The 22544-nt window shown below is 39.0% G+C and overlaps 2 protein-coding genes across 3 annotated transcripts in view; one reads left to right on the top strand and one right to left on the bottom strand.

Annotated features, from left to right (window-relative positions):
• Nucleotides 1-22544, bottom strand: part of Taf9 (TATA-box binding protein associated factor 9) — a 720252-nt gene that overhangs the window by 128115 nt on the left and 569593 nt on the right. The gene's annotated exons all lie outside the window — the stretch shown is intronic.
• Nucleotides 1884-22104, top strand: LOC127212344 (general transcription factor IIH subunit 2). 2 transcript variants are annotated; one of them, XM_051172442.1, is made up of 15 exons: nt 1884-1944; nt 2819-2896; nt 3206-3242; nt 3448-3534; nt 6094-6144; nt 6497-6551; nt 10283-10388; nt 11783-11873; nt 12002-12089; nt 12724-12831; nt 14445-14508; nt 16139-16242; nt 17002-17104; nt 20528-20567; nt 21768-22093. In XM_051172442.1, exons 1-15 carry the CDS (start codon nt 1889-1891, stop codon nt 21885-21887), a joined length of 1188 nt encoding a protein of 395 aa, XP_051028399.1. In that variant the 5' UTR covers nt 1884-1888; the 3' UTR covers nt 21888-22093. The 2 variants fall into 2 exon arrangements, with proteins under 2 accessions (XP_051028399.1, XP_051028400.1); XM_051172443.1 differs by lacking the exon at nt 20528-20567 and having other exon boundaries at nt 21768-22104.

Genomic DNA, 22544 nt, shown 5'->3' with positions numbered 1-22544 from the left:
TGTCAGCTAAGGATAACTACTTCTAGGAAGCACAGGTAAAAAGTTAAAAAAAATTTGAACTTAATTTTGCCTTAAAAACAAAATGCAAAGCTGGGCAATAGTGGCGCATGCCTGTAATCCCAGCACTCGGGAGGCAGAAGCAGCTGGATCTCTGTGTGTTTGAGGTCAGCCTGGTCTATAAATTTAGTCCAGGACAGCCAGGGCTACACAGAGAAACCCTGTCTTGAAAAAATAACAACAAAAGCAAGATAAATACAGAAATGGCTGCAGCTCTGTCAAAGAGAGGCCTCAACAGTAACCATAGCACTTGGGAGACTGGTTCCAGCCCAGTAGGGCTACATAGTGAGATCTTGTCCTAAAAACTCATTAGACTAACATGATAACCCCTCTCACAATATGTGTGTATGTTTTCTATTTTTGGTGAATATGTTTTGTGTGTGTGTGTGTATGTGTGTGTGTGTGTTTTATGTGTGTCTCGAAATTGGTGTCTGGTGTCTTTTTTATTCTCCACTTCTTTGAGATAGGGTATCTTCCTGAGCCTGGAGCACAGTGATTGGGTAGCCTGATTGGCAACCAGGCTCTCTTCCCTTACCACATTCTTGCCTCTGTCTTTTAGGGATGTAATTACAGATGTGTCTGTATGTGAGTCCTGGGGATAAGGACTCAGGACGTATGCCTGTAGGAACCCTCTCCCCTGAGACAGGGTCTCATGTATTCCAGGATGGCCTTGAACCACAGAGATCCATCCACCTGCTTTTTTCTTCCAAGATCTGGGATAAAAGGAGTTCACCACTGCCTGACCCCAACCTTGAACTTCTGATCCTCCTGTCTCAGCTGAGCGCTGAGTTACAAGCCTGTGTCACCTTTCCTTGTCATGTGGTGCTGGAGGTCAGCCTGAGGGCTTTGTGCAGACTAGACAAGTACTCTTTCAACCGAGCTACCCGGAGCCTGGTTCTCTTTCTATAGAAACAACGTTACAAAAGGAGGATAAAGTATTGCTTATAGTCTTCATTACCAAGAAAGGCCATCTTCCTCCCGCCAGTGTTAGAGGGTAGGCTCTGGCCCGTAGTGTCTTGGCATTTAAACAGCCCTTGTGAGAGAAGAAACTGAGCATGTGTTGGGGAGGGAGACCCCCAAACCTAATGCCAGTTTTTTACCACACTGCTCTCAGACTTGCTGCTATCCTCCAGCTGTGATTACAGTTGTGAGCTATCATCTCCAGAAAATTTGTCCTTAATTATTAAAGAAGTAGATGTAATATCACTATATGCATATATGCTAATTAAACTTTTTATTGGTCAAACAGGAATAATTTTTTAGGCAAGGAGTACACAATAAGATCTTGGAGCCAAGCCGGGCGTGGTGGCGCACGCCTATAATCCCAGCACTCGGGAGGCAGAGGCAGGTGGATCTCTGTGAGTTTGAGGCCAGCCTGGTCTTCAAAGAGTCCAGGACAGCCAAGGCTACACAGAGAAACACTGTCTCGAAAACCAAAAACAAACAAAAAACAAAAACAAAAAAAGATCTTGGAGCCAGTAATTAGCATCAGAATACATATCAGCAGACCAGCCCTCAGCGCACATCACAACAAGAAACAGGTGTTTCGAATTCACAATTTTGGGTTCACAATGTGATCAAATACCCTGCAACAGTTTCCGAAGTGGTGGGCTTAACCGCATGTGCCACCGCTGCCCAGCTGAGCATTTTGTATTTTCATAGAAGAGTTACTGAGTGAGCTGGAAGAGTAACATGACTTTGCCCTCTGATAGTTTAGCCTTTGTCCTTAACTAGCAAGTCGTTAGATTCATTTTATAATCACCATCTTTGGAAAGCTTGTGATCTAATTTTTTTTTTACAGGATTGAATAAGTATATATCATCATAAAAACATGGATGATGAACCGGAAAGAACTAAGCGGTGGGAAGGAGGCTATGAGAGAACATGGTGAGTAGGATGCAGTTGTCCATGCTGTGGAGATTGTCGTTTTTTAACTTCAGTTTTATTAAGGTGTGTTTTATCTGTGTTAAAAGTCAGATATAGCAATTTGCATTCCAATGAATTTTTTAAAAGAAAATTTACTGTTTTGTCTAGTTCTTGTCATAAACTACTTTTAGAACATTTTAGTCATGAAGATAAGTTCCTTTATATTCACCACCTCATGACAATCACGAATCTACAATCTATAGATTCACCTTTCTTGTACATTTTTATGTAAATTTCAAATCTCGTTCATGAACATGTACATTTTTAAAAAAATTGTTGCATAGTATTCATATACTGTTATATTATGTTTTTGTTTATTCACTCAGCATTTGATGGACATTTATATCAGTTCCAATTTTTTGCTATCATGGATTGTGCTGCTGTGAACATACATAGACAACTCTGTATGTTTTGAAATTTTTTTGTTTTTGTTTTTTCGAGACAGGGTTTCTCTGTGTAGCCTTGGCTGTCCTGGACTCTCTTTGTAGACCAGGCTGGCTTCGAACTCACAGCAATCTGCCTGCCTCTGCCTCCCAAGTGCTGGGACTAAAGGCATATGCCACCATGCCTGGCCTGGTTTTTTTTTTGTTTTTTTTTAAAGTTTATTTATTATATATACAGTGCTCTGGCTGCATGTACACCTGCAGGCCAGAAGAGGGCATGGCATCACATAGGTGATTGTGAGCCACCGTGTGGTTACTGGGAATTGAACTCAGGACCTCTGGAAGAGCAGTTAGTGCTCTTAACTGCTGAGCCATCTCCCCAGCCCTGTATGTTTTGATTTTTATTGAGTTAGTATTTTTAGTTTGTTAAAATAAATAAATATTGCTTACAGGGAAATTCTTAAAGAAGATGAAACCGGATCACTTAAAGCTACAATAGAAGATATTCTTTTCAAGGCAAAGAGGAAAAGGTATGAACTGCTTCTGAGAAAGAATTTCAAAAGGAAAATATATTCTTGAAGTCTTTCTGCCCCCAGGTAGCCATCCTTTAGCACTGCTTTTTACCTGTTAAGGGAAGGTCATCCATAATTGTCTGGCTAGGGCTAAAGAACTAGCAACGAGCCTTGCCCCCAGGAAAGGGTCTTTAGAGAGTATCCATGCCGCCTATACTGATGTGTGTTCCAAAGGTTAATAATTCACTCAAAATACAGACTAATTGTTTCATTGAGTTTTTGGTAAGATATGATGTTCAATTAAAGTATTTGTTGTAATTTTAACAGAGTGTTTGAGCACCATGGACAAGTTCGACTTGGAATGGTATGTTATGTTTTTTGTTTTACTTGTGCAGAACTAGTTTGGATCAGAGAAATAGTCTGACTTGACAGAATAAACAGTAAAACAACAATTTTTTAAAAGAATATATTTAAAATGTATGTTTAGGATATTTGAATATTAAATGGTAATTTTGCTTCTTACTCAAAAAATGTACTTGGAAATTTTCTCCCTTTTTTGGTTTTGGTAGATGCGCCACCTTTATGTCGTGGTGGATGGCTCGAGAACAATGGAGGATCAAGATTTAAAGCCCAACAGACTGACGTGCACTCTAAAGGTAGAGTGAACTCACTGTTGTCTTGCTAATGCGGAACATGTTGTTTTGCTTTGTTGTCCAAATTAATAACAAATGTAAGTAAAATGCTGCTATATCGTTTTCTAAAGTGAGTTTTATTCCATGAGTATGTTTTAAATTAGTCCTCCTACACACACATACACACACACACACACACACACACACACACACACACACACCACACCACACCACACCACACCACACATTTTTTAACAAACAAATGGGTTAGCAGATGCCTCTGTGGGTTGTTGCAGTTAACTTACCAGTATGACCTAATAATGTTTATTATTAGGCCTATAATTATTACTACCACAGTATTTTCTAACCTGCTAGCAATTAAGCAAGACACAGTAAATAAGGCTATATTTTAAAATAGCCTTAGTTAACCTGGGGCAGGGCAGATATCAGTCCCCTAAACTACCTCCCATAGTGGGGCAGGTATGGGATCCCTGCCCCCATCCATGCCATCTGCTTCCAGTAATGTCTGTTGAGCTACCTCCCATCCATAATCCCAAATACTTGCTAATGTTCTTCATCTGGGCCAAATCCTCATACACACCAGCCATGTGCTTTTCCTCCACCTAACCTGTGGTGGTCTCCTTCCTCTCCTCTCCTCTGGTCTCTCTTCCTAAGATTCTCTCTCTCCCCAAGCTGGGGAACCTTAGCCATGTCTGTCCCATTTGCCTTGCCCAGGTGTGATGACCCTTTATTGGTCAAACAGGTTAGGCTCTTAGGCATAGTACAGGTGGGACAGAGACAGCAAGCAGTAATTAGCATCAAAATACATCAGACCAACCTCCAACAGTGGGTAAAGGCTTGCTGTGCAAGACTGACAACCTAAGTTTCACTAGTTGCTCATCCCCAAGGACCCGAGCTCAATTCCCAGCACCCCTATGGCAGTTTATAACTGGCCGTGACGCCTGTTTCAGGAGATCCAGTGCCCTTTTCTGACCCCCACAGGCACCAGGCACACATGCAGTGCATAGATAATCATGCAGGCAAAACACCCATATACATAATATAAAATAAATAAAAAAAAAATTGGTGAAAGGAGAAAAAGCCGTCAACTCTAGAAAGTTGTCCTCTGACCTCCCCAAGTGCCCTGTGGTGCATGTTCTCACACATACACACACAACACGATAATAAAAAGTTATATTGTTTTAAAAAAAAGACTTGAAGCTAGCCAGTGGTGGCACATGTCTTTCTTCTCAGCACTCTGGAAGTAGAGGCAGGTGGATCCCTGTGAGTTCTAGGACAGCCTGGGCTACAACAAAGAAACCTTGTCTCAAAAAACACAACAAAACCAAAAACAACTTGAATAAGTAGTTGCTTTGGTTTATTATTTCCCTAAATCATTGGTTCTCAGCCTTCCTGATGTTGTGGCCCTTTAATACAGTTCCTCGTGTTGTGGTGACCCCAACCATAACATTATTTCATGGCCACTTTATGACTGTGATTTTCTACTGTTGTGAATCATAATGTAGTATCTGCGTTTTCCGATAGTCTTAGGCAAGCCCTGTGAGAGGGCGAGAGCTGCTGTGCTTGAGGCTAGCTATCCCTCACCAGCTGGCTTTCATTCTCCTTTGGTTTTTTTTGAATCTGTTCTTTCCAACTTAACACATTAATGGTTTTCCAACTTACTTATTTATTTTGGTTTTTGGGGACAGCGTCTCTGTAGTCCTGGCTGTCCTAGAACTAGCTCTGTAAACCAGATACTCAGAGACTACCTGCCTCTGCCTCCCAAGTGTTGGGATTAAAGGTGTGTGCCACCACCACCCTGCTGGATCTTTTTCTTTTTTTTCTTTTTTCTTTTTGTTTTTTGGAGACAAGGTTTCCCTGTGTAATAGCCCTGGCTATCCTGGACTCACTTTGTAGACCAGGCTGGTCTCGAACTCACAGGGATCCATCTGCCTCTGCCTCCCGAGTGCTGGGATTAAAGGCGTGCGCCACCACCGCTCGGCTTTTTCTTATGTATGTTGTTTTAGACAAAGTCAAGTGGATATTCTCTCTCTCTCTCTCTCTTTCTCAATCTTTCTCTCTCTGTCTCTCTCTCGTTTTTGCTTTCGTTTTGAATTTTAAGATCAGATCTTGCTAAGTTTCCTCAGTTGACCCGAAGCTCCTTGTCTCAGGAGACTCTGCTGTTTCAGCTTCCCATGTAGTTGGGACAGCAGGTACCTGGCTCTGTGCTTGATATAGCTTCATCTTTAAACTCGGCTGTGTCTATCACTATGTTTTTACAAATAAACATTTTCAAAATGTGTTTAAAATTTATGACAAACTGAGAGTGGTGGTGTTACATACCTAAAATCCAATGCTCAGGAGGCAGAGAGGAGCATCACTTCGGGTTCCCTGTGGGAGGACCTGCCTGCTGTAGGAGTGAGATGAGGCTATCCACGGCTGCACAGCAAGACGCTGTCTCAGCTGGTGCCCCCTTGTCTGGCCCAACAAAGGCATGAGAAGTGCTGCTTAATATGGGGTCCGTGGCACTTTATTGTTGCTCTTTTGCCTCTATGTAATGTTTCCTGAATTTTCTTTTAACAGTTGTTGGAATACTTTGTAGAAGAATATTTTGATCAAAATCCTATCAGTCAGGTATGTAGATAAATGGGAGAGTTCAGAACTACTTTTCTATTTTCCTGCCAAATATAGTTTATTTTTAAATATAGGGCACATATTCTTTGAAATATTAAGGGAACCAGATTATGTACCTATTTTTGGTGTACTTAATAGTGAAGAGCAAAATAACTCTAAAAGTTAAGCATCTACTATGTATTAATAATGTATAGTTAGTTCATAGCTATATTTGTCAAAAAATACCATGATAAAGTTTCACATATGTTTCCCCCCCCCCCTTTTTTTTTTTTGCAGTTGATAGTTAATGTATTTTATCAGGAGGAAAGAATTCATTATATTAAAATAATTATTTTTTTGTTTTTGTTTTGAGATTGGAATAATTGTAACTAAGAGTAAAAGAGCTGAAAAACTGACTGAACTCTCAGGTATGCATAAAGCATCTTTACAAGACTCAAGAACTGGCTTACCTAACTCTGATCTTGTCCATGTGGCTGCCTGATATGTAAAGTGAAACTTTTCTTGGTGCATTTTAGGTGAAACAACTACTGACTCTAGTGAACTCTTCGGACCTACTATTAACTATTTCAAATTAAGGTCTGAAGTATTGGATGTGTTGCATTGGAAGTTACTATGTTTATTTAAATACATATTCTTATTCTGAAAATATTAAAATAACCTAATTGTTAACTTTTTTTTTTTGAGACAGGATCTCTCTGTGTTAGTCTTGGCTGTCCAGGACTCGCTTTGTAGACCAGGCTGGCCTTGAACTCACAGCGATCTACCTGCTTCTGCCTCACAAGTGCTGGGATTAAAGACATGCGCCAACACCCCAGCACGTAATTGTTAACTATTATTAAAATTCATTTAATGTTCAAATTAGAAAATGTCTAAGAAGCAAAAAGGATAAAAGTTGAATTGGGCTATTTATGAGTAGCTCAGAGCTCTTGTTCCTGCAGAGGGCCTGAGTTTGGTTTTTAGCACTCACACAGGGGCTCAAGACTGTTTGTTATTCCAGTTCCAGGGCATCTGACACCCTTTTCTGACCATATACATGCATGTAGGCAAAGCAGTCATACACATAAAGTAAACAAATAAAAAAATTTAAAAATACCAGTGGCAGCTGGGTGTGGTCACGCACACCTTTAATCGCAGCAATCGGAGGCAGCCATAGGTGGATCTCTGTGAGTTCAAGGCCAGCCTGGGCTACAAAGTGAGTACCAGGACAGCCAAGGCTACACAGTGAAACTCTGTCTCGGAAAAAAAAACCAAAAACCAAACCCAAAACAACAAAACTAATGGCGGCTTTTTTACCTTTATTATATATGCTGTTACAAATTTCATCACTCTTATTTGTAAAATATACTATTCCTTAAACTAGGTTCTCAGTCTTTTCTGCTAGGACACATAATGGAGGTGACGTATTTTGTTCAGTAGTAGCTCTTCACTCTGGCCACAGGAATCAAATAGACATTTACAAAAGTGTGCCAAGAAATCAATTAACAGTTATCCCCTCCAAATAGTCTTAGGGAAGGTTGGGGTAGACCTTAATAAGGCCTGGGTTTTATCACCAGTGCCATAAGAAACAACCAGGAGCTGGAGAGATGGCTTCTCAGCAGGTACGCATGGGCTCCAAGTTCAATTGCTGGCACCCACATGTTGGCACATAACCATCTGTAACTTCCGGTGGATGTGATGCTCTCTTCTGGTCTTTAGGGTCACCAGGCACCCACAGGGTGCACAGGCAAAACAGCTATACACATGATAAAATCAACAAAACAAAAGCACAAAGCCAACTCAAAGTAATTTACTGCAAAAAGGAAATTGGCATATATTCAAAGGTGGCCTGATTTTTTACGTTTCTAGGGATCTCGGCTTTGCCTAACTTGCTTCTCTTAAGAAGAATGATGTCTTTTAATAACCCCAATTTTATATGGCTAGCATGGTCCATAGCGTCACTATAACTTCAGTAGGATTCCTATTGGCCTTACTCAGGGTCTGCGTATCCAACAGCTTTTGGGTCAGACAGGAAGACGAAAGGTTTTGTGGTTTAGCTTAGATTACATGCTGTGCCCATAGCAGAATGGAAGGATGTCAGACCCACAGACTAACTAGGATGTGATTGAGGAAGGAGAGCTCCTCCAAGGAAGAAGAGTCAACTCTTTCCTTTGCGCCCTGCCCTCAGATTCAGAACAGTTTTCTATAGATGACTAATGAATTCATGTGTTGAGAAGATGAACTGTCTTTTAGAGATTCTGATAAGCCTCTTGGACAGCTTCTCTCCTTACAGACAGACCATTGTAAGCCACACTGATGCTGAGGTAATCTGCATTTTCCCTGTGCCCACCACACAGTGGATTTATAAATATTTTGTGTGGGATGGTAGTGGGGAAAGTAGATAGAGAACCAGGAGATGGAGATTTGGGTGCTAGTACTCCCACCGTTAGGTGGATCTGTGTCTTTTCACTGGTTTGGATTTGTTAGAAAGTGAAAATAAACAATACCAGAAAAGACCAAGAACTATTTAATAAGTAAGCCAGGTGTTATGCAAATCTGTATTACCAGCACTGTTGAGGCAGGAGAATTGCAGGTTCCAGGCCACCCTGGGCTAGAGAGTTAGAGGTTGTCCTGAGCTATGTAGTAAGCCCCAGTCTCACACTCCCAAACACAGCAGAGCAAAACAGAAGGTGGGAAAGCCTAGCAGTTAGCCATGTGCTGTTTGTAGCAGTGTAGTGCTGATGTCTGTCAGCTGTTCTAGAAGCATTGGCAGCCACAGCAGTGTCTTCAGACAGGCTCTCAGTCCTCTCCGACGTGACAGAAGGAGTACAGCTGCTTATTAGTTACAACCTTCCTTTTGTAAGTCTTTGTGAATGCTTGTTTTCTTCTCCCAAGAAAAATATGGAATTGTGGCATTTTTATAAATCTTTAGTTCACTAATAAAAATTTATACCTCACAGCTGGGTGGTGGTGGCGTACACCTTTAATCCCAGCACTGGGAGGCAGAGGCAGGGGGATCATTGTGAGTTCGAGGCTAGCCTGGTCTACAAAGCGAGACCAGGACAGTAAAGGCTACACAGAGAAACCAAAAACAAACAAACAAAAAAACCTTATACCTCACTGCCTTTTTTTTGTTGCTTATCTACATAAAAATTAATCTTTTATATCATTAATCTTTCTAGGAACTTCTCACTGTTATTTTTGTTTTTGACACTATGTAGCCAAGTCTGGCCTAGAGACTGAAGTCTTCTGTTTCAGAGATGCTAAAATATGAAAATATTGAGCTTACAAATGATGAAATATACAAATTTGTAATAGACAAGTGATGAAATATAGATATATTTCATTTACTTCAGAAGAGTAAAAATTATTCACTCTACATTAATATTAATTTTAAATGTATATGTTTTTAAAATATTTACTTATTTTTATGTATATGAGTGCTCTCCCTGCACACTTGTATACCAGTAGAGGGCATTAGATCATATTATAGATGGTTGTGAGCCACCATATGGTTGCTGGGAATTGAACTCAGGACCTCTGGAAGAGCAGACAGTACTTTTAACCTCAAAGCCATCTTTCTAGCCCCTTAAATGTGTATTAATGGATACAGATTTTACATATATATATATATATATAATATTTTTTTCCCCCAGAACACATAAGGAAGATGACATACTTTGTTGAGTAATAGTTCTTTACTCTGGCCATAAGGAATCAAATACATATTTCCCAAAGGAATCAATTGATAAGTTATCCTCTCCAAATAGTCATATATGATCATTATATATATAAATACATATAATATATCCTTTTCTGTATGAAATGAGACTGTTGAGCTGGGGTGGTGGGGCATGCCTTTAATCTCAGCATTTGGGAGGCAGAAGCAGGTAGATCTTGGAGTTTGAGGCCATCCTGGTCTGTATCATGAGTTCCAGGACAGCCAGAGCTACATAGTGAGACCCTGTCTCAAACAAAACAAAACATACTACAAAATAAATGAGACTTTTTACTAAAGACTTCTGACAAAAATGCAAATTGATAAAAATGAAATTGAAGGCATTCTGTTCTTTAAAATCATAGATTTGTACAGTTTAGAAACAACATGCTTTTCCATATTTATATATAGTGTTTTATTAAAAGTTATTTCATTTTACTTTAGGAAACCCAAGGAAACACATAACATCTTTGAAGAAAGCTGTAGATATGGCCTGTAATGGAGAACCATCTCTCTATAATTCCTTATGCATGGCTATGCAAACCCTAAAGTTAGTATTTTAAAATGTATTCATTTCATTTTTAATTATGTATCTCTATGTGTATGTGTGTGCGTGTATGTGTACATGAAAACAGCTGGCCAGACAGTGACAGATCCTTGGAGCTATACAGGCAGTTATGAACTGTCAAACATGGATGCTGAGATTTGAACTCTGGACCTCTGTAAGAACAGTATGTGCTTTTAGCTGCTGAGCCATCTCTCCAGGCCCCATTTCTTTCTTTGTTTCTTCCTTCTTTTCTTTCTTTTTTTTTTTTTTTAAAAGATTTATTTATTTATTTATTAATTATGTATACAGTGCTCTGCTTGCTTGTACCCCTGAAGGCCAGAAGAAGGCATGAGATCACATTACAGATGGTTGTGAGCCACCATGTGGTTGCTGAGAATTGAACTCAGGACCTTTGGAAGAGCAGTCAGTGTTCTTAACCGCTGAGCCATCTCTCCAGCCCCTTTCATTTCTTTCTTCCCCTTTCCACTCCCCTTTCCCCTTCTCCTCCTCCCTTTCTTCAAGATGGGACTGTATGTTCCATGTTGCTCAGGCTGAAGATGACCTGGACTCCTGATTATTCCATCTCCACTCCCAAATCCTGAGATTTCAGGAGTGCACAACCATATCCAATTTATATTATTATGTATAATTGTTTCAGAATTTTTCTCTGAGTTGTATTGAAACTATGTTAACATGGGTCTCCATGAAGCCTGCTATAACAAGAGTTAAATAGGAAAACTCTAATGTCATATGTGATGTTTATTTTGATGTTGGGTTCCCCCCCACACACACCCCCCTCTGCGGAACAGGGTTTCTCTGTGTAGCCTTGGCTGTCCTGGACTCGCTTTGTACACCAGGCTGGCCTTGACCTCACTGCGATCCACCTGCCTCTGCCTCCTGAGTGCTGGGATTAAAGGCATGCGCCACCATGCCCGGCTGATGTTGGTTATTTTTAATTTATATTTTATCAGTTAAAGTATATCTGTAATGGGTTTAGAAAAACACAACAAAATTTGCAGCGGTGCACAGGAATTATGAAAAAAAATTTAAGACATCCAGGCGCAAAAAGAAACAAAAAGGAAAGAGAAAAAAAATGTAAAACAGATTAAATTGAATGAGTAGGCATGTGTTGTGAGCTAGTATTCCCAGCACTGTAGTCACTCAGGTGGAAGCTCGTGAGCCTGAGGCCAGCCTGGGCTATTCACATACAGTAAGACCCAAATAATAACCCTGAGTTAGCTGTGACTTCATTAACAATGTTGACCTCTTTGTAGCTTAAACATATAAACCAAAAAAAAAAAAAAAAAAAAAAGAAGGGACGTGTACGATCCCTTCTGGGTAAACTCCTAGCTACTGTAGTTTATCTGACCATTTGGAATGTATTTTTCCCTTTATAGACACATGCCAGGACATACAAGTAGAGAAGTACTAGTCATCTTCAGCAGCCTTACGACTTGTGACCCGTCTAATATTTATGATCTCATCAAGGTAGGACCCAAGCTCAAGTTAGACTCTAAGGAAAATTCTGCAGTAAATTTATCAGTTTTTCAAGGCTATTATTCATAAATATTTTTCTTTTTCTTCTGAAATCTTTCATGTTTTTGCATCTTACGAAGACCCTGAAGACAGCTAAAATTAGAGTGTCTGTCATTGGATTGTCTGCAGAGGTTCGAGTTTGTACTGTACTTGCTCGTGAAACTGGTGGTATATATCTGCTATCTTCAATAATTATAATTACTGTGTAAGAAATAATTTATTAACTAAGTAGGATGGTTTACGGCATAGATTGTAAACCATTTTATGTCTGTAGACCAAAATGTAGCTGTTATCTTTTTTTAAAAAATATTTATTTATTATTTATATAGTATTCTACCCACATGTGTGGCAACACCTAGAAGAGAGCAGCAGATCTTATTATAGATGGTTGTGAGCCACCACGTGGTTGCTGAGAATTGAACTCAGGACCTTTGGAAGAATAGCCAGCGCTCTTAACTTTTGAGCCATCTCTCCAGCCCCCTGTAGCTGTAATCTTAAACATATCATTGATTTTCTAAGCAACTATTTAAAATGCAAGGAGTTCTCAGTAGGTCAGTGTTTAGAGTTACAACTTTCAAATATTTAGTAATCTCAATATATGCAATAATTTATAAAGATTATGTAGGTTGGCTTTAATTCTAGTTACTATTATGCCTAAAGAAATTGATTGAGACATTTAACTTAAATTATTTTTAAGTGATAATTTACCTTATATGGTTATGAAATTGTATATTTTCATACTTTCAGACTTACATAGAAGTGCTTGTCTTTAAGACTGCTGTGATTTGCTTTTGCTTGTTAGGCACGTACCACGTTATCTTAGATGAAACCCACTACAAAGAGTTGTTAGCACATCACGTGAGCCCTCCTCCTGCCAGCTCAAGCTCTGAGTGCTCACTCATTCGAATGGGTATGTGTCTCTTCTGTGTTGGTTTAAATGTGTACCTTTGGTGTAAGTGTAAGTATTCTGAGCTGAGCGTGGTGGCACATGCCTTTAATCCCAGTGCTAGGGGAGGCAGAGACAGGTGGATCTTTCTGAGTTCGAGGCCAGCCTGGTCTACAAAGTGAGTCCAAGACAGCCAGGGCTGTTACACAGAGAAACCCTTTCTGGAAAAAAATCAAAAAAAAGAAAAAAAAAAAGAAAGAAAGAAAGAAAAAAATATTTTTAAATAAGCTACAAAATCTTTATTTTATTTTTTTAAAAAAGATTTATTTATTTATGTATGTATACAATGTTCTGCCTGCATGTACACCTGCAGGCCAGAAGAGGGCACCAGATCTCATTATAGATGGTTGTGAGCCACCATGTGCTTGCTAGGAATTGAACTCAAGACCTTTGGAAGAGCAGCCAGCACTCTTAACCTCTGAGCCATCTCTCCAGCCCTACAAAATCTTTATTATATAATCAAAGTATGTTATATAAACTGAAAGACAGAAAGTTACAGCAAAGTATGCCAGGTTATTTCAATGTTTTTTTGTTGTTTTGTTTTTTGTTTTGTTTTTTTTCAGGGAGTAGAAAAGGGTTGCTCATAAAAATTTAGCTTTGGCTATCTTGGAACTCACTTTGTAGACCAGGCTGGCCTTGATTTCACCTGCTATTACCTTCCAAGTGCTGATTCACGGTATGAGTCACCTATACCTGGCATTTAATAGAATTTTGGTCTTTCTTTATTTTCTAAAATTATCATAATGAGCACATACTATATTGATGTGTCTAGAAGGTGTAACTTAAAAAAACATTTAAAAATAATCTCGGTGCTTAATTTGCTTTTTCAAATGCCAGTGAAATGAAAATGCTTTTCTACTTTTGATTTGGCCATTTTGATACTGGTAACTTGTCTTTCTTGTGTTTTGTTTGTTTGTTTGTTTGTTTTTATAAACTATGTTAGTATATACTTGTGTATTTGGAAGATTGAGTTAATATAGATGAAGTATTTAGGATAGTTTTTTGTTTTGTTTTGTTTTCTCTATACAGGGTTTCCTTGTGTAGCCTTGGTTGTAGACCAGGCTTGTCTTAACTCCTCTGCCTCCTGAGGTGTGCGCCAGGACTGCCTGGCATATTGATAATATTTATGTCCTGTTTATTCCTCTACTTTCTCCTGTACCTTCCCCCTCAAATTTCAAAAATTGAAACAGAAATACATGCTTAGCTAAAGAGAAACTGCATCATGTAGTGCTTATTTGGTTGCATCAGAAACTGTATGAAACACATCAACTATTTCTTCTTAAAAGTAATATTATTAAATTAAAATATATTTATACATTTTGGAATATGAGGTTAAATGTCTAGACAGATCATTCCCCCTTTTCCTCTCCTTTTTCTTATACCTTGGAATTAGAGTTTCGTCATACCATGAACCATGATAGGCACAGAGCTACCTGAAAGGCAGGAAAGAGCTTTTATACAACTTTTTTGACTTTCTGGTAGGAATATTTTTAGATTCATAGTCCTAAAGTTCTGTTCTTTGCCTATAAAAAGAAACTAATTCTTTTTTTTTTTTTTTTCTTTTTAAATCTGTTAAGGATTCCCTCAGCATACCATTGCTTCTTTGTCTGATCAGGATGCAAAACCATCCTTCAGCATGGCGTAAGTAAAGAGCAGTTGTCACACACATTTAAAATTCATTCCTCTAAGTTTTACCTTAATACCATCTATATAGCCATTAAATGAAATGAGCCTCTTTGTACATTCTATGCTGTGATAGTCAGGACATATTACTAAATAAAATGGCAAGGGACAAGTGTGTAGCATGTTACCAGTCATCTGAATTAAAGGTGTGGGCAGGCCTGCTGGCTGTAATTCCAGGCCTCAGGAGACTAAGGCAAGGTGATAGTTTTGAGTTTGAGGTCACTTTGAGCTATAGAATATATTTATAAATGCCATAAATAGATACAATTAAAATGCAGATGTGAGTAGATGTATTTACTTGTTTATCCTAATGATAAAAATGGAATAGAAAGTAAAAAAAACAGAAAAAACTCACCTTGGTGGGTGCTTGGGTAGCTTGGTAAGACTCTTCTAGAATCAAAGGAGAAAGGAGGACCGCAGAGAGAGCTCAGGGCAGAGTGTTTAACTCTTGTGCATAAGGCTGAGGTTCAGTTCTCAGTTGCAAAAAAGACATTCGATAAAGCCTATGGTAGTGGGGACAGATTAGGTAAGTGGCTTATCTAGACCAGACTAATGGTGCTTAAAATAAAATTTGAATAGATCAGTCAGTATCTTGTTACTTTATTCTAAAACAAAGCTGGGAGAGTTTATGGAGAAAAAAGTTAGCACCAGAGCAATATAACTTACAGTATCTGACAGCGTGCAGAAATGACTGGACAGCCATTGTACAGCACGTGGGGCTGAGAAGAGAGGATCGTGGCAAAGTCAAGGCTGGCTTGGGTTATATAGGGACACTGGGAAGAGAGGGAAGCAGAGAAGGAGAGAGGGAAGGAAGACAGGAGATGGGGAAGGAGGCTGGGAGATGGGGGAGAGAGAGTATGAGAGAATGAGAACAGCAAGGAAAAACCGTAGAAGGGGAAGGGCCAGGAAACACTTGCTAGAGCTAGTAGATGACAGTATTAAAATAGCCAGTGTAAACACGCTCTATAAGTCTATAAGTGAAGCAGGACTTGAAAGTGTATAAAAAGGACTCAAACCAAACTTCTAGAAATGAAGAGTAGTAACTGGAGGGACTGAAGAGACGGCTCAGAGTTAAGATCAGTAATGTTGCTCCACAGGACCAAAGGTTTCTTCCTAGCACCTACATTGGACAGCTCACAACTTCCTGTAATTCCAGGTCCAGAGGACCTAACACCTCTGGTCTCTAAGGGCACCTGTACCCATATGCACGCGTGCACACACACACACACACACACATACACACACACTTAAAAATAAATCTTAAAAAAAAAAAAGAAAAGAAAACACGCTGGATGGACTAACAGATTAGTTACTGAAAAATAAACAATGAATTCAAAGACAAATAGCAAAACTTTAAAATAAAAGTGAAGACAAAAAAAAAAAAAAAAAGAACAGCATTAGTGAGCAACAAGACATACATGTTCTCCAATAAAATTTAATTTAATTTATATTATCTTTTGAGACAGGGTCTTACTATATAGCCAGGCTGGCCTGGAACTTAGGGATCTGCCTCTGCGTCCTGAGTCCTGGGATTGAGCTACATCCATACCTTTTCACCTTTTAAAAATAACTTTTTTTTCTCCCACAGGCATTTGGATAATAGCACTGAGCCAGGGCTTACATTGGGAGGCTATTTCTGCCCACAGTGTCGAGCAAAGTACTGTGAGCTTCCTGTTGAATGTAAAATATGTGGTAAGAATCCTAGTAGTCTTTTCTAAGGAAATTAGCATTAAATAACTTTCTGTCTGTGTAGCTGCTGAAATAAGCGTAAATGTTGACTCTTGTTTGTACAAAGGAAGTAGATTGCTTTTTCCATTGAAGGCCCAGAAAAGTACTTTTAAGAATAAACAGCATTGCCGGGCGCGGTGGTGCACGCCTTTAATCCCAGCACTCGGGAGGCAGAGGCAGGTGGATCAATGAGTTCCAGGCCAGCCTGGTCTACAAAGGGAGTCCAGGACAGCCAAGGCTACACAGAGAAAGACCCTGTCTCGAAAAACCAACAAACATAAAAGAATAAACAGCATTATAGAAGTCTCCTGATTCTCTTTTTCCTAAGTATTCTTTAAAAGCACTATAACAGATTTAATAGACATTTTTTGGCTCTTACCCTTGTAGAATCATTACATATGAAGAGTTAAAATGATATAATTCTAAGATCTTCTTTCATTTATAAATAAATACTTTTTCAAGTGAGGCCATGCATTTAGTGACAGTATGACTTCTATCCTGAAATCTCTTTTTATGGCTTCAGGTAAAAAACACTCAGGGGCCTAAAGATGCTGGAGTGCTGGATATATATGCAGTATAGTGACAGCTTTTCTAGATTTGATCCCCATCACTAGAAAAATTGACATGAAACCACTTGAAAGCATTTCTAAGTATATCGTTTGACTTTTTAGCCATTGTTGTTATGAGTTTAGGCTTACTAATGTTTCTGTCTTTGTGCATTAGGCCTTACTTTGGTGTCTGCACCTCATTTGGCACGATCTTACCATCATTTATTTCCTTTGGATGCTTTTCAAGAAATTCCCTTAGAAGAATATAAAGGAGAAAGGTATATGAGTTTTGATTAATTTTATATTACAGTGGTAATGTTTGACACAATTATCACCTTAAAGTCACATTAATTTGTAAAATTTCTAATATAGGAAATGAAATGTAGAACACTATGTATTTTTAGCTATCTGTTTGTAGTTAGGAGTGATGGTATCTTGGCTTGGTGGGGAGTGGAAGTCGGTGGGGGCCAGAAAGATGGCTTACTGGTTAGGAGTGTGCACTGCTCTTGGGGGGCAGCCTAGTTGGGTTCCCAGCACCTAATTGCCTACACTTCCAGCCCTATGAGATTCTATGCCTGTATTTGCTGATTTCTTTGATAAAATGGTCTTGCTAATGGCCAGTTCTCAGCTGTCAGTACTTTAACGACCACCGCCTAAATTTCTGAATGTCTAACAGCTGTATCTCCTGAGCATCACAGAAGAGAAGAAGCTAGCTCAGCATAAGCTGGACCTGTGGTTCTTTTCTTACTGTTGTTTGTGTGGCATGTCCAGTAGGAAAGCCTGAAGGAGACCTGGTTAGTGGATTTTAGATTTCTAGGAAATGAATCTTCTATTTCAAGAGGATCAGCATTTGAGAACCTTCAACCACCAAGTAATTATATATCCATTCATCATTTTTCCCACTTAAAGACAGTGTAGAGGAAATTTAATACGTTGATGGAGAGTGGCTCAGTGGGTAAAAGATACTTACCCTGTAGGTGTGAAGACTTGACTTTGGATACTGGGCACCCACATAAAAAATGCTGGACGTGGCCTTTCATTCTAGTAATTTCAGTATTGGAAGGCAGAGACAGGAAGATCCCAGGGGTTCACTGCCCAGCTAGCCTAGCCATCCAGTGAGCTCCAGGTTCAATGAGAGACCCTGTTTCTTAAAACAAGATAGAGAATGATTGGGGGAAACATCCTACATCAACCTCTGGCCTCTGCATGTATGCACACACATATACTACATATGCAAAAGAAGTAATTTCAAACAAGCATGTCTAGATCAGCCTATTGTTTTTGAAATTGCATCATATTTCAAGGGTGTATTTAGACTACTCAGGGGAGATTAGGGCTGAATTGTGTCGGTTATGTAGGAAAGGAAGCTTGGAATTAATTATCACCAAAAGTGTCTTTTTACACGAAGAAGAAAATTAGGGGCTAAAGAGATGGGCCCAGTTGATCAGGTGTTTGCTCTTGCTATGCAAACAAGAGGTCTGAAGTTCAGGTCCCCAGCACTCAGGTAAAAAGCTGGCCCTAGCAGTGTATGCCTATAATCTTAGCACTGAGGATGTGTAGGATTCCTGGGGCTTGCTGGCCACTAGTATAGCTAGTCAGTGAGCTCCAGGTTCAGTAAGAGACAGTATCTTATTAAGTATGAATTGGGTAAAAGAAAGAAAGAAAGAAGGAAAGAAAGAAAATAAAAAGAAATAACATTAGTTATATACTTATACACATTATGTCAAGAAGGTTAAAAGAAAAATTCTTCCATAGTTGGAGGTTCATAGCTAGTACTTATAGCTTAAAATTGCATACTTATAAATGTGTTAGCTAAAATTTTTAAAAATGATTTTGTTATTTTTGCCTTTGTGTATATGTGTGGATGTATGCACGTGCGCACAGGTGCTAGCGGAGGCTAGAGGCGGTGGACCTTTTGGAGTTAGAGGCTGTGATGTAGGTACTGGGAACAGCAGCTTATGCTTTTAACTGCTAAGCCATCTTGTTTGGCCTCTGTTAAAAGTTTTGAAGGTACTCAGAGGTGGTAGAAATGAAGTGGACAGAATAAAATAAAGATTGTTAGTGTTTTTTTTTTTTTTTTTTTTTAAATCCTGTTCTGCAGCCCCCCTCCAGGCTTTTCTATGTAGCCCTGGTTGTCCTAGAACTCACTCTGTAGATCAGATTGCCTCAAACTCTGAGATCCATCTGTCTCTCCTGGGATTAAAGGTGTGCTGAGACTACTGTCTTGTAATAAGTTCCAGGAACCTATGGGCAGGGATGGTGCTATGTACTGAGTTGACTTTAGGGCCTTGTACATGCTATGCTTGTATTTTACCACTGAGGTATATACTAGCCCCGGTTTCAAGAACAAGTTTCTTTAAACAAGTCCTGGAAAACAAAGCTTCAGGTATCCATTATATGTAACAAATTCCTTGATGCTCATCTGGATACACTGCTATCTACCATATTTGGGAGAACTGAATAATAGTAACTCAAATAGCTTTCTGTAGGGATCAAATTTTATAGAATTCTAGTTTAGAAAGAATGTGTATATTTATTCATAATGAAAATAAGAACTTGGAATATACCCAGAAAATGCTCCAGCACACAACAAGAAAATTTGCTCAACCATGTTCATAGCAGCCTTATTCATAATAGCCAGAACATGGAAACAGCCTAAGTGTCCCTCAGTAGAAGAGTGGATAAAGAAACTGTGGTACATATACACTATGGAATACTACTCAGCTATTAAAAACAAGGAATTCCCGAAATTTGTGGATAAATGGATTGAGCTAGAAATGATCATAATGAGTGAGTTAACCCAGAAGCAGAAAGAATCAAATGGTATATACTCACTTATATCTGCATACTAGCCCAAGGGGCATGTCCCACGAAAGCCTTCACTTACCAGGAAACTGGGACAGAGGGGAAGGCATCCTATTGGGACTCTAAATGAGAGACGCATGGGAGAATAGCAAAATAAAAGGATACAGAGGGTCCTAGAAATCTACAAGTAGAACAATATGATAGGCAGATTTGGGCCCAGGGGTCCCGCTCAAACTAAGGCACCAGCCAAGGACAATACAGGAGGTAAACTTTAAACCCCTTCCCAGATCTAGCCAATGGTCAGAATATTCTCCACAGTTGAGTGGAGAGTGTGATACGACTTTCTCACGTACTATGGTGCCTCACATTTGACCATGTCCCCTGGAGGGGGAGACCTGGTGGCACTCAGAGGAAGGACAGCAGGTAGCCAAGAAGAGACTTGATACCCTATGAGAATATATAGGGGGAGGTAATCCCCCTCAGGAACAGTCATAGGGGAGGGGAATAATGGGAAAATGGAGGGGGGGGAGAAATAGGAGGATACAAGGGATGGGATAAACATTGAGATGTAACAAGAATAAATTAATAAAAAAAAAAAAAAAGGAAAAAAAAAAAGAAAATAAGAACTTAATTTTGGGTTATGTGTTAACCTGGGTATATTGAATAATTTTTCTTGTTCTTAGGAATATAAACAGGGTTATTGGATATACTGCAAGGGACAACAGACTGGGCAATAACAAGAGTACTCTAGCCCTGTAAGATTAAAAGAAACAATTGACTTCCTAAAGCTCTCCCTAAAAGTCACATGTCACTGCAGTTACTTATTAAATGATTCTAGGTACTAAGATTCTGTTGAATTATTTTAAAGAGTAAACACCAAACTTTTCTTTTTTCAGATTTTGCTATGGATGTCAGGGAGAATTGAAAGACCAACATGTAAGTTCATTAGCCTTAATCAACATTAAGTAATACATAAGAAATATCAAGATAGTGACAGCATAATAAGTATTTAGTAGATTATTGAAGGCCAGGCTTATGTCTGGTTGTATAAAGACAATAAGTAGGTAGAGGTAAAATGGGAACAAAGTAATTTAAATAGGTTTTTGTTTTGAGAGACAGGGTTTCTCTGTGTAGCCTTGACTGTCCTAGACTCCTTTTGTAGACCAGGCTGGCCTCGAACTCAATGAGATCCGCCTGCCTCTGCTGGGATTACAGGTGTATGCCACCTTGTCCGGCTAATTTAAATAGTTTTGTCATTTATTACAGAGATATTTTAATATTTTTTCTTCAGTTTTCTAAGTTGAATTGCATTTGAAAAAAAGAAATGTTAAATATAGTGTTATGCTTTAGACTCTATTATATATAACTTATTTTGAAATTAGCACTGTGGTTTTCATAAATAAAAAGTTGTGCCAATAATAAAACACTTTAAACTTTTTTTTGAAGACAGAGCCAGGTGCAGTGGCATGTGCCTATAATCTCACCTACTGGGATGGTAAGGCAAAGAAAACACTTGAACTTAGGAAATCAAGGCTAGCTTGGGAAGCCTAGTGAGCTCTCATCTTAAGACACAGCAGAGTTTAGAGCTGGCCATGGTAGCACCCTGAATGCCTGTGCTACCATGCCCTGCTTGCTCTCACAAATAAACCTGTTTTATTAAGGTAGGTGCAGTAACAGGTGTGTAATGTCTAGCTGCCCAAGAGGCTGAGGCAAGAGGATCTTAAGTTCAGGAACAGACTAGGCAATGTAGTTCCAACTCTCAAAAATAAATAAGTAAATAAATAGAGTAAGTAGGAAGAGATTTTTTTTTAAAATTAAATTTTATATCCCTTGGTACTGGTGGGGTGGCTGTTTCTGCCCCCTGCCACCAAAAAAAACAAAAAAACAAAAAAAGAGTCACTCTTTCCTCTTCACTCCTAAGAACTAGCTTAAGAGGAAAGAAAATGTGTTAGGTTTGAGAAAATTGTGTTAGATTTAATGCATTTGAAGTAATAAGGTATGCAGGTGGGTAAGTGGGTAGGGAAAAACTGATAAGACTATAGTGAGCAAGGCAACTGAAATAAATGTCTTTTGGCTGTGCTCTGTGTAACTTTTGGAGACATTTTTGCTTATTTACCTTTCTCCTTTCCATTGTAGGTCTATGTCTGCACAGTGTGCCAAAATGTTTTCTGTGTGGACTGTGATGTTTTTGTTCATGACTCTCTCCACTGTTGTCCTGGCTGTATTCATAAGATCCCAACCCCTTCAGGTATTTGATTTTAACATGTAGCACATACACATTGAGTGGGTTAAAAAACAACCAAAAAACTTGTAACTATAAATAAAACGATTCTTTGAGTAAACTGATTCTCTAATTAAAACATGAAAACATGAATAATCTAATTAAGAAACTTCTATGAAAGTATAGTATTTTTGTTTGTATTTTATCATAGGAATGCATTTTTGTTTGTATTCTATTATAGGTATGCATAAAAATTCAATTTTGTTTTCTATTATTTTGAGTCATTGTCAGTCTAACTCATTATTATATATAAACTACTTATAGTGATTAAATTTAGGTCATCTCAATTTTTTAAAATATATTTTTATTTACATGCATGTGTGAGTGTCTACATGAGCTTATGTTTACCCTAAGTGTAGATGCCCATAGGAGTCAGAAGAGGGCATTAAATCTCCTGGACCTGGAGTTAAAAGGACCTGGAGTTAACTGGCCAGTGTGGGTGCTGGGAACTGAACCCAGGTCCTGTGCAGGAGCAGCAAATGCTCTTAATCACTGAGCCGTCTCTGCAGCTCCAAAATATGCTCTTTAAGAAAAAGAAGCGTGCGCGCGCGCGCACACACACACACACACACACACACACACACACACCACACACACACACACACACCACACACACACACACACACCACACA

This window comes from Acomys russatus, chromosome 30 (genome assembly GCF_903995435.1).
Source record: "Acomys russatus chromosome 30, mAcoRus1.1, whole genome shotgun sequence".
NCBI classification, from domain to species: Eukaryota; Metazoa; Chordata; class Mammalia; order Rodentia; family Muridae; genus Acomys; species Acomys russatus.
Note: the sequence above shows the minus strand (reverse complement) of the source record. Positions and strands in the feature narration are given on the sequence as shown.